General features: G+C 49.2%; 1 protein-coding gene across 1 annotated transcript in view; it reads left to right on the top strand.

Moving 5' to 3' along the window:
* The first annotated feature begins 6,069 nt into the window (after window positions 1-6,069).
* CCDC69 (coiled-coil domain containing 69) overlaps window positions 6,070-18,362 on the top strand; it is a 31,335-nt gene continuing 19,042 nt past the window's right edge. Inside the window, exon 1 of the mRNA XM_087816086.1 lies at window positions 6,070-6,171. Within this exon, the coding sequence (XP_087672212.1) occupies window positions 6,124-6,171 (48 nt within the window). The 5' untranslated portion in view covers window positions 6,070-6,123. The remainder of the gene's footprint in view (window positions 6,172-18,362) is intronic.

Raw genomic sequence — 18,362 nt, 5'->3', positions numbered from 1 at the left:
TTCATTTCCTTCTAACGCCCATCCACTGCCACACACCCACCTGAGCTCCTTTTGAAGGTATGTGGCTCTCGGTTTGCACCCCAGCCCATCTTATGCTGGCCGTCTCCTCAATTATGTACCTGCCATCCCTGCAGACATTTGAGTTGTAAGCCTTGGACCTCGATCACATTTCTCATATGTTCTGGGCTCCTCCCATTGACAAATATTCTACCTCTTTGCCCCCATAAACAATTGAGGTGCCCCAGAATCCCAATATGTTGGCAAAGAGTAAAGGAATGAATCAAGCCAATAAAAAATATAAATGTCATAAATTTCTTTGCCAAATTATGTTTTCCACTTTTTGTCTTGGAAAACAACACAGCCCCTGTCCTTATATCCTGAGTCTCATTTTAGTTTCATGTGGGTAAGACACTCTAACTGGAGTGGAGCAAGGAAGGTGGTATCGGGGTGAGGAAACACTGGGTTTTCCAAAAGGGAGGGGTTAGGGCAGTTATCTGGTGAAAAGCGGTTGCTTAAATTGTGATTAAATGGCAGGTGACATAGGCGGAAAACTAATCATTTTTAAATCAAAGAATGGGGTGGGCCCTGGCTGGATGGCTCAGTTTGTTAGAGTGTCATCCCAATTCGCCATGGTTATGAGTTCGATTCCCAGTTGGGGCACAATGAGTGTACGAATGGGTGGAACAACAGACCCATGGCTTCTCTCTCTCTCTCCCTCTCTCTCTCTCTCTTTAAAATCAATAAATAGCCCTGGCTGGTGTGGCTCAATTGGTTGAGTGTTGTCCCATGCACCAAAAGGTAGCCAGTTTGGTTTCCACCCAGGGCACATATCCAGCTTGGTGTTCGATCCCCAGCACCCCCTTAAAGAAGTGATGTGCAGTTTTCCTTAGAGAAAATCCCTAGGTAAGGATCGGGGCCCCTCCTACTCTGCCTTACTGTATAAGCTCCTGGAGGACCTCCTGGAGCTTCACTAATCAGAGAAAGCTCTAACCAATGGTTATTGACATGAATTGACGCTTGGTAAAGAAAAGTGGTAACGTGAATCTTGCCACTTCTCCCAAGGCAGTCCCAGATCCCAAACCACAGGTCTCCTGGGAAAATAGGCAGGGATGGCTTCTTGCTAATTAGCATTACTCGGGCTCAATTCTCCTTTCAAAGGACTTCCCCATTAATTCAATTCGACACAGTTCAGTATAATTAATGTAGCAATTTGATTCCCTGGTGAGATGACCCACCACAACCATTCGACCAGCAAGGCTCAAATTTTAGTGTGAAAATTCCTCAGACTCAGTCCTACAGGTCCTGATTCAATAGACTGGGAAAGGAGAGAGGGCTCCAGGGAAACTGCAGGTGAACCAACAATGCCCAGATGACTCTGAAGCAAACGAGCCTGCCCATTCCTTCAGCAACACTCCAACAGAAGCATAGGACTCAAAGATTTTAGGTTTCCTCTCATTTCCTTTTCTTATGTATAGTCCGAGAGGAAGCTGTCAAAAACATTTCCATCAAGAGGATGGCAAATCCAAGGTACGTTTCTCAGCAGAGCCTCATTTCCCACCTCCGCAACTGAAGCTGGGGCTACACATAGTGTTTTAAAGAGAAAATTATTCTTATTCCATTCAATATAACAAATCTTAATTAGGGACTATGAGTTGGTTAGACGTTGCATTCTGTGGCTAGTGACAGAATCTCAATGGCAGTGGCTTAAACAAATTGGTTATTTATTCTATTAGGTAAAAAAGTTAGAAAGTAGTTGGTATAGGGGTTCCATAGATTCATCAGAGATCAAGACGCCTCCCCTCTTTTTGCTCAGGGTAACAAAATGGTTGCTGGAATCCAGCCATCATGTCTGTATTCCAAGCAGGAAAAGGGGGGTGCGGAGCAAGGAAAGAGGGATCCCTCCTCTACGCTGAGTCATTCCTCTATTAAAAGATTTCCTGGAAGCTCCAACCAGTAATTTCCCCTTACATATCACTGGCCACCCCCAGATGCAAGGGAAGCTGGGTAAGTAGCCTGTTAGCCCAGCACTTTGCTGTCCTGGAGAATATCAGGACTCTAACTAGGGAAGAGGGAAGCATGAAAGTTGAATAAGGTGACTGGAAATCTCTGGCACAATCTACTAAGGGGTGGGGTGAGGAGGGAGGAGACAGGGCTGCGTAACCTTTAGTCCATTAGGGAGGGTACACAGAGCTCACAAACAAGTGTAACTCAGAGGAAAACTGCCAAGTGCCCTGAGGGAGTCACAGGACAGGTGCTGCAAGGCTTTCGGGGGGCACTTGAGCTGCTGCTTGACACACAGGTAGAATTATAATGTACAGAGACGGATGGGGAAGAAAGTCGCTCCGGGCAGACGGCATGTATATGGGGAACAACTGGGCTCATTCAGAAGAATCTGAACAGAAAAAGCTTTGGGGGCTAGAAAGATGTTTAGCGACCACTGAGTTGAGAGGTTCTTAACCTGGGATCCACACAGCCCCATTGCGCGGGCTGCTGGGGGCCCTGAACTGCCTGAAACTCTATGCAAAACTTTTTATGTGTGGGCACATTGTGCTTTTCTAATGGAAGAGGCTCTGGATAATCCCTGTATTTTCTTTCCAACCTTTTCCAAGAAAGCCCACCCTATCCTCAAATTTTATCTTTTTTTTTTAATATATATTTTTTTATTATTATTGATTTTAGAGAGAGAGGAAGGGAGAGAGAGAGAGATAGAAACATCAATGATGAGAGTCATTGATCGGCTGCCTCCTGCACACCCCCTGCAGGATCAACCCTGTAACCTGGGCATGTGCCCTGACCGGGAATCCAACCAAGATCTCCTGGATCCTAAGTCGATGCTCAACCGCTGAGCCACACCGGCTGGGCCAATTTTATCTCTTTACACACAACCTAGCTACAAACACTAATCTTTCATTCCCAACTCCCCAACCTCCGCACTCTTCCCTGACTTGACTCACACTGTTCCTCCTTGTAATTACTCCTCCCTGCTTCTCCTCTTTCCCGAGGTATGGCAAGGTAGGTAGTGGTTTTGCCATCACTGGAAGGATTTGAATATAGGCTCCACAAACATCTAGAAGGGAAATTATAAAAGAGACCTGAGATGCAAGCAACAGAAGCGAAGCATCAGATCCCATCCCAACCTGAGATTCCAGGATTCCCTTTGGCATAAATGTCCTTTGGTTTTAATACTCCTCCAGGAAGTCCTCCTTCCCCATCCCATCCACCATGGTCTCTTTATTTCCTTTAATGCTAATACTTCCCACATGGAGTAGATAGCTTGACATTAGCTTTATAACCTGTTTTGCATTGCTTCCCATCTTGTCCTAGGTATAGGTCTAATGTCCAAAAACAAAAACAGATTGTCCCTAATTCAAGGACAAAAACTTAACCTTCTTTAGTACCTCACTATGCTTATACTTGCCCATAGGGTGACCAATCATCCCAGTGTGCCTAGGATTTAGGAGTTTCCTGGGACATAGGATTTTCGGTGCTAAAAGTGGGGGAAATCCTGAGCAAATCGGGATGAGTTATTCACCCAACTTGTCCAAGAAATGGGTACATCATGATACCTGCTTGTTGATATTTAACTATGGTAGACTTTACCGCTGTTCACCACTCTTTGGGGTTCTCCTCTCCTGGGCATACGTTGCATTGCCCCATCACCTTGAAGTTGGGCATGACTGTATGGCTGGCTTTGGCCAATGAAATGTGGGTGGACTTAACGGGTATCGCCTCTGAGTGGAAGCATTTAGGACTCCATGCACCATTCTCTGTATTCTCCCTTCTCTTGCCCTGGCAAACCCTAGAGCCATGGCGCTGAGACGGCTGCATCTTAGGATGGTGTAGAATGTCGCTGTCAAGCAGAGCCCGCTGCCTCCCATGCTGGACATGCAGTGTGAGCAAAACCTAGTTTCACTTGTGTTAAGTCACTGACATTTCTTTTCCATTACTGCAGCAAAACCTAACCTAGCCTGACTGGTACCTCAACCACTAATAATCCCATTAGCAATGTATTCAAACTCAAGTTACTAAAGGCTAAAAAAATCTTTAGAGTTTTTTCTCAGGCAGAACCTTGAAGCACATAATTAAAAAGCCAAGCCAAGTTGTGTGAAAGTGGGAAACCTCAGCCTGGTCTCTCATGAAGATCAAGAAAGCTGGAGGCAAGACCTCCTGAGAATAAAGGCTCCAGGACCAGAATTTGCCTTCCTAGTTTCCAGCCACCGGCCCAGGTTATTGATTGCAATTTTGACATTACAATTAGAGAACAATTTTAAAAGTTCAACTCTTCAATGTTCATATGAGAAACTCTCTAAAAGGGGAAATAAGTGGGTTAGGATGATCTCCCCATGCATTTTTGCCATTCTTGTTGCTTTTCATAGTCATTACCTCTTTCTTTGGGATTTCACATATTTGCCCACAATTTGATGCTGAAAATCTAGTCTCAGTCTCATGCGTGGGTTTAAAATCATATTTTTTTAAAAACCCTTTTTCTTATTACAATACTAATTTCCTTAATACTATTGTATACTCATTTCTTAATATAAGAAAATGAAGAATGGTTTTAAAAATCCAAAATCTCACCCATCCAGAGGTAGTCACTAATAATACTTTTAAAGATAAGAATGAATTTGTTACCTTTTATAATATTTAAAACATTCATCTTCATCAGTATTTTTGCTGGTTACATGACATTTTATTTTTATGGATCGATCATAATTTATTTAACCAATATTCTTGGATGTTTTGGTTTTGGGCAGCTTGTTGGTTTTTGTTTTGATTAAATCACGAGCACTGTTTTGATAAATATTGTTAATTTAAGCAGACACTCTTTCCTCATTACGTGTTTAGCCCATCCTACAGCAATGGTTCTCAAACTCCAGCATGGGCCAGAATTACGGCGAGGGCTTGTGAAGCTATAGATTCCTGAGACCTATCCCCAGAGTTTAGGATCTGTAGGTCTGGGTGGGGCCTGAGACTTTGTACTGCTAACAGAGTACTCTGGCAGTGCTGATGCTGCTGATTTGGGACCTCACTTTGTGAACCACCATCCTGTGTTAGTCTTCCTTCCAAGAACCTAATATCACCTGTGTCCTTCATTTCCTTTGTTAGAACCTGTTGCATTTGGTCTTATATTCTGCAGAGTGGGAATTTCTTTTGTGGTCTCACATTCTTTCCCTACTTATGACTGTAAGTCCCTTTCATCAACACACCTTTGTCTCTGGGCCTTGCATAATTTCCTAATATACACACAGACTGCACACTGATTTTCAAAGTTAGTTGTCTTTTTCCTGTATTGCCACTCCCAGAAACCTCAGCTAGTAATAAAGTGAGGGTAGATAAAACATTTTTCCCCTGGGGAATTTAATGTTCCGTATTCCCACCGTATCTGCCTGCCTGCCTCAGGAAGTTGTTTGGATGGATGACATCTATCCAAGAGGGATAGGTTTGCGCATCGCAGATGCTTGTGAGCTGGAAAGAGCTCTCCACCCAGAAGTGAGGAGGCATTGCAATTAAACTTAATATTATTATGTATTTGTAAGGAAGCAGTTTAAAGCTTAGGTTCTGGAGTTAAAACTGGATTATACCTGGGCTCGGGTACTTACTAGCTATGTGAGTTTAGGCAAATCACATCTCTGAGCCTCACCTGTAAAATGGAGGCAATAACACCTCTGTTGCAAGGAGATGGCAAGAAATAAAATATGTATAAAGTAGCCGGGACAGAAACAGCCCTCAATCACTGGCAGCTGTTGTGTTCAATAAAAAAAACTGTTTCACTTTTTTTTCCCTGGCCTTTTCTGTGCTGAGGGCCCCGGAAAGCATCCCTTACTCGCAGGGATCTTTTCTGCCCTGGCCGCAGGTTCCTAACCTGTCCAAGGATCCCGGTCGGCGGCCTGGAGCGCGGGCGCGGGGCGGCGAGCCCGGCCGTCTTCCCCGAGGCCCCGCTCTTCGGGTATTTACGGCGCGCGGCCGCGCCGCCCGGGCTCCAGGCTGCGCTTTCAGGTTCAGTTTCAGGGTCTCGCCGGCAGCCGGGGCCGGCAGGCGCGGAGCCCGCAGCGGGGCCCGCACGGCTGGGTCCTCTGGGGGCCCCGGAGAGAGGGGGCGGCGTCCGGGAGCCCCCGGAGGAGGATGGGCTGCGGACACAGCAGGCTGAGCTGCTGCAAACCCCCCAAAAAGGTAAAGGGCGCCGGCAGAGAAGTTTGCCTTCGGAAGGGACGGGAAGGGAAGGGGAGCGCGGAGCCGCCCCGCCGCAGGGGACCCTCGGCGCCGCGGTCCCCCGCGGGTCTGCCCGGGGTGCGGGGCGGAGAACTGCGGGGGGCCGGCGCGGAGGGAGGCGGGGGGCTCGGCCGGGCGGCGCTCCTTCTGCCGGCCCCGGGCTGAGCCGCGCGGGGCAGCCGAGTTTACAAACACGGCCGCGGGGCCCGGGGAGGGCAGAGGATCCCCCTGCCGGAGTGAGGAAATCTCTAGCGCCGGCAGCAGGTGCCCTTTTCCTGGGCTGCGCGCTGTGTGGCCCTGGACAAGTGACTTGACCTCTCTGGCCCCTCGGCTTTCCCATGGTTCGGAAGCAGATCATCTCCAGGGCCGCTGCTCGCCGAGTGGTCCTCGGATTCACAGCATCCACATCACGTGGGACCTGTTAGAAATGCAGAGTCTCAGGCTCAAACAGAACCTGTCTTTTAATAAGATGCTCAGGTGATTACAATAAGCGTTAAAGTTTGAGAATCTCTGGTCTAGAGCCTCTTGGGGCCCCAGAGTGGGTGCTTGTGGGCTGTGCTGGGGCTGGGGGGGGGGGGGTTGGGAGGGGCCAAAGAGGGAGGAGATCTACCGCCTGCTGCCCTTCCCTCCCTTCCTGTCCCTCCCCCAAGGGGCCTCAGAGCTGGGTTAGGGCCCAGGAGACACTACTCAGGTTTCTTGCAGTGGGACCAGCTGCCCCTTGGGGTCTGACAAGCCCAGAAGGTTCATAGCCTGGAGCCTGAAGGACAGTCTCCTTAGGGGACAGTCTGAGGTGCAGAGAGGAAAGGGAGGACCCCTCAAGTCCTAGCCCTTTTTCCTACTACTGCCTGCCGTCCAGCCAGGTGGGAGTAGGTGGTCCCATAAACCTGATGATCAGTTCCCTGGAGACCCTGACAGGCAGCAGACTGTGAGAATATTTAGTCATTTTTCATTGAACTTGAATCTCTGTCTCTCTCTGCACCTGCTTTGCTTGTTGCCCAAGTGCAAGCTTTTCTGCCTGTTGGGTAGTCAGTACTGTCCCCTACCTGGATGTTCCTATTCCCTGCCCTGTGCCAAGTCCAGGAAGATAAGTTTTGGTCCCAAGTACAAAGCCTCCCCCTCTTTCCTTGCTCCTTTATTCCCACTTCAAAAAAACCCTCACCAAACTCTGACCCAGAAACCCTCATGTCTTCCCTGGCTCCAACAGGGAAACTGAGGCTTGCCTCCATCAGCGGAAGCACGGGGCTGGCTGATGGGGTGATGGGCAGATAAACCTGAGCCTGGTTTGAGCTTGTAATTGAGCTGGTGATAGGTGGACATCATTCCTGGGTTTAGGTTCTGGCTCTGCCACAGGCATGATGTGTGATCCCCAAGAAAGCCCTTACCACTCTCTCTGGACCTCAGTTTCTCCCTTGATAAGAAGGAGGGGGGTGTGCAGAATGATTTCTAGCAGTCTGAGAGTCTGTTCTGTGTACGTGTGTCAACCTCTCAGTCTGCAAAGTGGGCCAACGGTGAATTCCGCCTACACAGTGGTGGGAGGAGACTGGAGGAGGAGCACTGTGCCCGCCTGACCTTCCACAGGCTGGAAGAGGAGACCACCGTGAGCGTGGGTTCCCATGCCTCCTGGCCCTTCTGAGAGCCTTACCAGCTGTCCCTGTCTGTCCTTAGCACAGCCTGAGCTGGACCCGTGTCCCAAACTGTGAAGGCAAGTAAAGTCAGCAGACTATCTGAGTGAGCAAGGGCTTTGGATGCCACCTGGGCTGAAGTACCCAGTGTACAGATGGAGCTTGAGGTCTGGAGAAGGGAAGGGTCTTGACTGATGTCACACAGAGCAACGTCGAGCAGGACCTTGGTATCTAGTCCCCTGGTATCTAGTCCCAGTGTTCTTTCTCTCCACCCCTACCCTGTACTTCTGGTGTCTTCTTAATAATTCCAAAGCCCTTTGGCATAAAAGCCTTCACCCTGTTGCCTCAGAGCAGCCTGGTATGTCTTCCTTGCCCCAGCAATGCCAGAGCCCTGCCCCTTGTGGTTTGTTTAAAATCTATGCCTGTTTCATGTTCATGCCCAATGTCTCATCCAGGTGCCAACCCCTGAGCTCCCTAACTCAGCCCCACAGGCTACTAGCCCCCTGGGAGAGAGGAGAGGCTCTAAGGCTGGGATATACAAAAATGAGCTCAGACTAGATAGAGGGGGTCAGGTCATGACAACAATGACTCAACCTGAGTGGCAGTTTACAGAGTACTTTCACATCCTGCTGAGCTCACAAAAGCCTGGAAGCTAGGCTGAGCTGCAGCATCTTTCCCACTTTACAGGAGGAAACTAAGGTCATAAAAACAGTTGGTGACAAAGTCAAAGAACCAGTTGGTGGCAAAGCTGTGCATCTGAGCCTGGTTTTCTAAGTGCCGCATCCAGTGCTCATCGCCTGGTGCAGGGCACAGAGCAAGTGCAACCATAATATTTGAGTGAGTGAATGTGGCCGGATAAGAACCCCGCGAGGGCTTAGCCCAGGGTGCAGCAAGAGTATCTCACCCAGCCTTGGGAGATACAGGAAGGCTTTTGGATTGGGTGGGGGATGCTTTGACTAAGTGTTGAAGGTTTGGAAGGAGTTACCCACTTGAGGCAGAGAGAACAGCCTTAGCAAAGGCTGAGCCAGAAAAGGCTCGGTATGATGGGGCTCTTTGTGGACAGAGAAGGTGGTAGGTAGCAAGGAGTGATGCCAGAGCTTTTGGTGGGGACAGGGGCTTGACCACTAGGACTTCTTAAAGTCTCTCCAGGTTCAAGGATCTGAGGGTTTGCTGAGTTCTGCTATAGTGCCTCGTGGTCTCAATTGACCACTCCATTGAGAAGTGAAGTTACTGCCTTTGGTGACAAGTTGAAATCCCAGTGAATGAATGTGTGGGTATCCGTAGCAGACTGGGGATAGGTTCTGAGGAACCATCTGCATCGTGCGGTCCTTCCTAAACCTGTCTTGGCAGAGACCATGGCTGATGTGGGCACGTCCCCCAAGAGGACTCAGGAGAAGGCTGGACAGAGTAGGGGCCAAGGAAACAAGTGTTCCACAGACTTGCCTGTACCAGTGATATGGGAGTGTGCAGGGCCTTTCATTCCCCAACAGGTCACCACCCCCTCTGTGGGGAGGAGCACCTAGTACCTTGTGGTCAACCCTCTGTGCAGGTGCCTGTGTGACATCTGAACTCCCCAGTCCCCAGGGCATCTGCAGCCCTGAGCAGGGTGACAGAGAACCTGGCTGAGCACCGCTCCCAAAAAGCTGGGCCTCAGGCAGCAGGCTCTCAGTGAGTCAGTCTTTCAGTAGCTGTTTGTGATCACATCCAGGTCGCAGGCCAGGTGAGACAGAGAGAGAGATGCAGGAGTGAGTGACATGGCAGAGCCTGCATGGGCATGAATAATTAATGATACTCAACTAGAGAGGCTAGGGCAGGGGTTTTAAATTGGATTCACGTATCCAGTTATTAACTTGGCACATGAGGCTCAGGGCTAGGTGCTGCTTCAGTCCTGGCTCCATCACAGATCCATTTAGTGACCATGGAAGGGACTTGGCTTCTCTGTGCCTCAGTTTCCTCATCTCTAAGATAAGTGTGATATTAGCTCGTTTCATAGGGTTGTTCTAAAGATTGGATGAAAGACTATAACAGAGTCCCTGATACATTGACTGGAAAGTGGTGCACCCTTGATAAGAAGGAAATGTGGGTAATGTCTTAAGGGAAACATAGTTATACTTTAAGAACATCACTGCCTGGATTGTACCCAAGGAAAGCAAGCAGGGATGTGGGAGCCAGGGGGACATCAACGTCCTTGAAAGGCTGTTGGGTTGGGGCATGGAGCCTGAAGTATTGTCAAAGAGCATGAGGAGTGGCCTTGTTCTCTGTTGTTCCAAAAGGTAGAACTGTGGCCAGTGAGAGGAAGCTAACGGAAGCTAGATTTTACTTCTCATGAGGAAGAGGGGTAGTGAGTTCCCCATCTCTGGAGTTCAAGTAGAGGTCAGATGATATTTTGGCAAGTAGAGAAGAGGGGATGCAAGCCTAAAATTAGCAAATATTTAGGGATCTACTTAAGAAATCTAATTATTCTGTTTATTACAGTGTTTGAGGCAGAATTTCAAGATTTGGAAAAGTATAAAGAAACTTAAAAGTCACTTTTAATCCCGTCATTAAGAGAGAGCCTCTGTGTACATTTCAGTGTCATTCTTTCTACTCTTTTTCCTGCTATGTAATATACATGAGTGCGTCTGTTGTAAATGGTTGTATTCTAGTTACTTAACATTTTGCTGGGGCATTCTCCCATGTTAAATAGTCCATGAAGACATGATTTTTTTACTTTTAATCCTCATCTGAGGATATGTTTTTGTTGATCTTAGAGAAAGAAGGGGGAGGAGAGAGAGAGAGAAACACTGATGTGAGAAACATTGATTGGCTGCCTCCCGTATGTGCTCCTACAGGGGATTGAACCCAAAACCTGGGCATGTGCCCTGACTGGAAATCAAACACGCAACTTTTGGTGTGTGGGACACTCCAACCAGCTGAACCACCCTGGCCAGCACTGGAGACATTTTTTTTTTTAAATATGTCTTTATTGATTTCAGAGAGAGGAAGGGAGAGAGAGAAACATCAATGATGAGAGAGTCATTGATCGGCCGCCTCCTGCACGCCCCCAACTGGGGATCGAGCCCGCAACCCGGGCATGTGCCCTGACAGGGAATCGAACCAAGATCTCCTGGATTCTAGGTCGGTGCTCAACTTCTGAGCCACACCAGCCAGGTTGGAGACATGATTTTTTTTTTTTTTTTAAATATATCTTTATTGATTTCAGAGAGAGGAAAGGAGAGGGAGAGAGAGAGATAGAAAAAACATCAATGAGAGAGTCACTGATCAGCTATGGAGACATGATTTTTAATGACCACCTAGTGTTCTGCGGATGTCCCGTGGCTCATTGAACCAGCTGGACACGGGGGCGTTTACATTATTCATGAGCATCCTTGCGGTTCATCCTAACCCCGGGCTGCTGTGGCTCTGCGTTCAGAGGGGAGTGGAGGCGATGAGGGAAGGCCTGAGGGGGATGGCGTCTTGGCTGGGTTTTGAGGTGGGTGGGCTAGGCCTGTGCTAGGGTGAGTGGGGTACATGAGAGGCAGGGCCCCTGCTTAGCAGGGGCAGGACAAATCTGACTTGGGAACTCAGTGTGCCAAGGGCGGGACAGTGACAGGCTAGGAAGGGAAGCTGCCTTTCCTGAGCCCTCTGCCCCAAACATCGTGGGGACATTGGTGTGTACATGGCCTCTGAGTGATTTTTTGCCCAACCCGGAAAATAACCACCCCAACCCCCAGTCATCGCAGCTAAACCCAATACAGGCTTCCATACCTATGCACTCGAAAACCTTGTGAGGTCGAACCAGATTTCTGTACTGTGTGACCTGAAACCCATCAGAAAACTTTCTAAACACCCTTGCCTTGGAGACACAACCTTTGGTAACAGCTCTTCTGCACACGCCCATGTTTTTAATTGTTATTTTCCTTTGTGGTTGAATTCCCAGGCGGCTAGCATAGGTCCCCTGAACGCCTGATGTGCCCCAGGCACCTAAGGACTTCATCTTCGCCTCAGTTGGGTGCCAAGTTTTGGGCCCATGCTTCACATCAGCACTTGTGGGGTTTTTTTGTTGTAAAAAGGGCAGAAACAATAAAACTTCTAATTAGTTGCTGAGAAGCAGGCAGGTGAAGATGCTGACACCCCGGTAGGAAGGGCTGCCACGTGGTATCGCAGTGTCCTAGGTCAGCCAGTGAACAAAAGTCTGGCATCTGCCGGAAGAGGAGCCCCGAGGGGGGGGTTGGTATAACATTCATAAATGGTCATGTTCAAAAACTTAACTTGGATAAAGTAGGGGACCCCCCTATAAAAGGAGGAGTCTAACAGATGACCCGAGCCCTGGCTCTGAGATCTTGGGGTACACTTGGGGTTCCACCCCCTGCACTTTGTCCCCGCAGAGCCTTCCCAATAACCTGGGGGGAGAGGCCAGACAGGCGGCAGGGCTGCCCGAGGAGGGGAGGGAGCTCCCGTGAGCCCGCATGGAGGAGACAAGAAGGAGCGAGAGAAAACCCATCCATCTTCAGCGTACAGAGATCTAAATCTGTCCATTACCTGAAGATGAGCCATCCTACTTCTCTCGGCAAGTGAATTTTAATCCCTAAAAATCATTTATCTTGTGTCACTTTATTGTCAAACCTGAGCCTTCCGGAACATCTAGGCCAAATGCCATACAATACATAACACATCCGTTCCCATCCAGGCTTCCCCCAGATAAGTGATGTACAACTGAACTCCTTCCAGCCTTTCTTCCCCCAGAGGTGGGGCTCTTTCTCACGGAGTGTCTGTGAACCTTGCACACCCCCTGACCATCTCTGCTGCCCATGTGACCTGACGCCCTGCTCCCTCCTTAAGGAAACAGCCGTGACCTCAGAAAAGTCATCTGTGCTGGATTGATTGGCATCCCTCCAAAACTCATGTACACCCAGAACCTATAAATAGGACCTTAGTTGAAATAGGGTTTTTGTGGATATAATCCAGCTAAGATGAGGTCATACTGGATTACGGTGGGCCCCAGTCCAATGACTGGTGTCCTTATATGAAGAGGGAAATTTGGACATGGACACATAAGGAGAAGGCCATGTGATGACAGAAGCAGAAATTGGACAGATGCATCTACAAGCCAAGGGACAGCAAGGCTGGCTGGCAAACACCAGGTGCTAGGAGAGAGGCCTGGAGCAGACACTCCCGCAGAACCACCAGAAGGAACCAACCCGGCAGATACCTCCAGAACCGTGAGAGGATACGTATCTGTTGTTCTAAGTCACCAAGGTTGTGGTAATTTGTTACAGCAGCCCTAGGAAACGTATATATCTTAAGGTTAATTATTCCACCCCCTCTCACACTCCACCCCTGCCTCCTTGCCACCAGTCAAAATGGGCACAGGAAAGCCTCCCCTTGGGAACCATGGTTTGGCAGAAGGGTAGGTAGCATTGCAAACAAGGAGGTGCTTGGACAATGCTCAGATACTTTTGGACACCAGCTGCAGCATCTGCAGAAGAAAGATCACCGGACTGGGAGTCAAGAGTGGGTCCTACTTCTGCCTCTTTCACTAACTTGCTGTGTGATATCAAATAGGTGGTATACTGTCTCTGGGCCTTGATTTTCCATCTGTCAGATGACTGCCTTGGCTGCTTTGAGGTTCCAAGAGAGGTATTTTTCCTTGTTGTTAATTTCTTTGTACAAGTAAAACTTGAATACACGATCATTTAAAAAATTTTAAGAACTCAAGTAAAGCCAAAACTGACCACAAATTCAGTCCTTTCTCTAGAGATGACGACTGTCATCCAATTGTACCTTTCTAGGCATGGTTTCTTGTGCCCTTAGGTACCAATGGAAATAGTTTCTTTTGCAAGTCATATTCTACCAAATACCTTTTCATCTTTGTGTGTACTTTATATTTTATAAACATCTGAATGATATCATAGTGCTATCCACCTCAGCGTATCCAGCCAGTTATGGGCATGAGGCCAGTTTCCAGCATTTCCCTATCACAAATGACCCTGCCCTGAGCATCTTGTGGGTGCCACCATCCTCACTGTTGGGTCCCTCTGTCTGCCGGCAGTGCAGTTGCTGGGTGGTAGCATGCTCATGTAACTTGGGAGGTGACCGCTGAGCTCTCTGTCATCCTCTGCTCCAGGCCCTCTGTTTTATTGCCTCCCCTCGGGACTGCTCCAGGATGGAAGGTTGTGGGGAGGGGCTTAGGAACCCCACCCAGGCCCTCCTGAGCCAGGCCCCTCCACTCCTGTCATCTGTTATCCGGAGAAGCCCCCTTCATGCTGGGGCTGACAGCTGAGCTTGTCAAGCCACCAGCCCTGCCCTGCCCAGAGCAAATGAGTATGACAGGCTGGATAGAAGGGGGGTGTCAGGATGACTTCCCTCTGCCCCTTCTTCGACATCCACAGCATGACAAGACCAGGAGGGCTCTGACCTACCCCATTCCCAACTCCATGCCACAGGAAGGAGGAAACAGAAGCCCAGAGAGGGGAGGGTGCTCCCCAAGGTCACGCAATAAGCAAGCAGCAAGCCAGGGCCTCAGCTCTGGACTCCCACTGGGGAGTTTGCCATTGGGTTGGGGAGACAAGTAGATATCTGTCAGTGTACCTGTGACCTCCCCCACCCTGGCCACTGACCCCATTTTCTGCCCTGCTCCTTCAGAGTCTGCCAGGCTGACCCAAATGCCCGAAATGTGCCATCTTTTGCCAGCTCCTGGCCCTCTAAAGTGACCAGAACTGGCAGACACCCTGGGAAGCTGATAGGGGACAGGAAAAGGTGGGCTCCAGGGAGGAAGAAAAGGAATATGGTCTATTGGAAAGCCTTTCGCTAGGCTTCAGCCTCTCCACCCGTGAACTTGGGGTTGGGGCCTGCACGCGAGGCCTTCATGACTGTCTGCCCTGGCCCTGCTCCGTCAGCAGGTGCCTGTGAGGGAAGCGGTTCCCTGCTCACTGAGGTCTCTCATCAGTCAGCCAGACAGGAGCAGTGGGGGCCACATCCGCCCCGATGCGGGTGCTCTGCGGGTGCCACAGGTGTCCGACAGTAGGCTGTCCCTGGCCCAGCTGGGTCTCACAGGCCGGCGCTCCTTCCTTTACGTGGGTTGTATAGTCACGTTGGTCTCTCCCCCAGGGAGGCAGTGGGTGATGCGGATGCGACACTGTGTAACAGAGTGAGTTGAACTAAGTCCTAAGCGTCCCTTCCAATGTGAAAATGAAATGAAATTCAGGCATTTCTTTGGCAAAGTACTTCTGCTCATCTTAGAGGTGGGGAAACCGAGGCCTGTGCTTGTGGTGTTCTTCTGTCTGAGCGTCTGTAGCTTGGGTGTGATCGCTCACATTCTCAACAGCCCTGAACTTTTAGGCCCTGTCTTCCTCTCCCCCCCCAGGCCCTGGAGGGGGCCCCTGGGGCCTCCGCCCCCACCTCCTTCCTGCTTCCACCCTCAGCCAATGGGCTCTGACGGGTCGTTCAGCTCCTGAAACGACTGCAATGGGGCGGCGCCCCACCCACGCTGAGTCCAGACACCGGAAAGGCAGCTCTGATACTGCAGAGGGGTGTGACCCGAGTCCCTTGAGGCTTGGAATCACCGTCCCCTAAACACTGAGCTACTTGGATCAGTCTGGTACATGTACTAAGGAAACAGAAGGGACTCCAGGCCCCGCTTTGAATCTGGATTCTCAGTAAAGCTCTGCTCCCCTGCATTGTGGCCTCTCACAAATTACTGCCCATCCCTCCTCCCGGCCTCAGTTTTTCCATCTGGAAAGAGGAGGTGGAGATTGGAGTAAAATGTCTTCAGGGGCCCTTCCAACCCTGTCTTTTGGGTCAAGATGAATGTGATAGAACTGTGTGGCCAAGGGAAGCCAGGGCTGTGGTTTATGGGGTCAGGGAAGGGGGGTAGGTGGGTTCTTAAGGCACCTCTGATTACTAAACTCTCTAAGCTAAACAGGAACACTGAGGATGGAAATCAAAGCACTCGATCAGAAATACACAGAGCCTTGAAGGCCCATGAAAAGGAGGGAGGTATGGACCCTGGAGCAAGGTTAGACCAATCACTGTCTTCAGGAGAGGCTGAGCCACCCTCAGGGCTACTCTTGGCTTCCATCCTGGTGGGATTCCCAAGGTAAGGAAGAGCTGGGCAGCTTCTATCCCAGTGGCTTCTGCCTTACTCACCATCTCGGTGAGGCCCAGAATTTGAGGGAAGTGGAGGAGTCTGCCCCAGAGGCTTTAGCATGGAACTGGAAATTCACCCAAAGTACTACAACCCGATAGTACTCAACAGAGCCCTCTGAGGCTTGATGCTGGTGGTTTCTACGTACCATCTGCACTAGCTGAACGCTTCATGCTTCCCAGAGGTCTTCACTTGCTGAACATCAGGGATGCTTTATAGAATCATAGACTGTTGGAGCTGGTGGTTCTCTGAGTTCCCTCAGTTCAGCCTGCAAAACGAAGTCTGCCTCTTCTTTTGTGCTACCAATGATGGAGAGCTCACTACCACCACCATTCCCCACCTTCCACTAAGGCAGCCTGCCTCTGGTTGAAATAGTTCTGAAATCCTTCTTCAGGCTGAACTGCAAGTTCTTGAAACTTCTAGTCCTTGGGCACAATCCTGCCCTACAGTTTTTGCAGTTTTTCAGAGATCTGAAGAGAGTAGCCAGGTTTTTTTGACAGCTCTTTAAGCTGACCAACTGTTGTTCTGTTGACAGTCTCCACTATCATATGGTTTGAGGTCCCCTTCCACATCCTGTCAGTTCCTTTTGGACACATTCCAGTTTCTCTATTTACCCTCCAAAATGCGAACACATTCTGTGGGGTTTCACCAGGCCCAGTCTGAACTTGTCTGGCTTCTGTACAGCTCGGGACACTGTCTTCCCACTGAACCCCGACTCTGTGTCCACTTTGGGCAGCCAGGTCTTACTGAGACCAGATTTGCTTCAGGTTGAACTCAGAGAAGTGCTCTGATAATGAAGAGCTGGGCCTAGAGCTGTGCTTTTTACCAAGATATAGGTGTCCTGTTTCCAGCCTTCCTAGTTGAAGGGCTGCCCTGGAGTTCAGAAGGACTGAGAACATCTGTTCCAACCCTGACCCATCACAGATGGAGAAACTGAGGTCCAGAGAGGGAAAGGGACTTCCCTAAAGTCACACAGTAAAGCCGGAACCCCTGTCTCCTGGCCTCTCCCCTAGTCCTAGGTTCTCCCCTCCCCTTCTCCCATGTTTCCATTGATTCAGGAAGCTGCCATCCCTCTTCCAGAACTCAATCCATATGTTCTACCCCTGTCCTAGGCCTCCCCCAGCTCTGATTTTGGATGGGAAGTCATTGTGTCTGCCTCTCTGCTCCTGTCCTCTCCCACTGCAGGGTGAACTCTGCTCCATGACCTCTGAGGTGGAAGCGATCAGGGTTCAATCTGGGGATTTTTAATCAGTGGTTGCTTATCAATTCTTACTCAGTTCTGGGCAATGTGTCCTCAGGTTTTTATGGGCATCAGAATCACCTAGAGATTGTAGATTGGAGCTTCCCAGCACACACGCTGCCCTCAGGTTCTGTAAGTCGAGTTGTGTTAAGCCAGCACTCCATCTGGTTCTAATACAGCAGGGCCCATGGGCCACATTCCTGCAAATATTGCTCTGGGCATTGTAATGGGGCAAGTGGTCCTTGTCCTCAAGGAGCCCCTTGGACTAGCAGGAGAAACAGGTAACCAGATAGGTCCTCACATGGGTGTCTAAACAGGCCCTAGAGATTAGAGCTGATAGGAACTAACTCAGTCCTAAGGAGAGATGGAGGAGAAATGACAGATGAGCTGAGCCTGGAGGCCTGAGAGATTGTTGACTGTACAGGCGTACCTCATTTGATTGCTCTGTGCAATATTATGCTTCACATATGTTGAATATTTTACAAATTGAAGGCAAGACCCTCCACCAGCAAAAAGACTACGACTCCTTTGATTTCAGTAGTCTGGAACCAAGCCCTCAGTATCTCTGAGGTATGCCTGCATGTCATGCTGGGGTCATCTTGCATGGTCTTGAACACACGAACACATGTGCTAGGGTACAATAGGCTGTTTTGGTTTGGTCTTGGCCTAGAAGATTTGCCAACAATTTTTAAAAGGTGATACAATTCCATGTTGGCAAGGCTGCAGTGAAGCTGGCCTTGTGTGCTATTAGCAGGGGAGTTAATTGGTAGAACCTTCTAGAGGATAAAGCCAGTAATTTTAGATGCGTAAAAAAATCTTATAAATCAGTATGTTAACTAAAGCATAATTTGGAAAAATGGAAATAATCTAAATACTCAACAGTAGATTATTGGTTAAATGATTAAATTTATCCATAGGATATAATGCTTAAGTCATTAAAATGAATATTTTTTACAGAATATTTAATGCTTATAACATATTTGTAAAGTTAAGTTATAAGGAAATAGCCCTGGCTGGTGTGGCTCAGTTGATTGAGCATTGTCTCCTGCACCAAAAGGTTGCTGGTTCGATTCCCACTGAGGGCACATGCCTGGGTTGCCGGCTTGATCCTCTGTAGGGGGCATGCAGGAGGCAGCCGACCGATTTCATTTCACTCTCACATTGA

Source organism: Miniopterus natalensis, chromosome 4 (assembly GCF_054644295.1).
Source record: "Miniopterus natalensis isolate mMinNat1 chromosome 4, mMinNat1.hap1, whole genome shotgun sequence".
Taxonomy (NCBI): domain Eukaryota; kingdom Metazoa; phylum Chordata; class Mammalia; order Chiroptera; family Miniopteridae; genus Miniopterus; species Miniopterus natalensis.
Note: the sequence above shows the minus strand (reverse complement) of the source record. Positions and strands in the feature narration are given on the sequence as shown.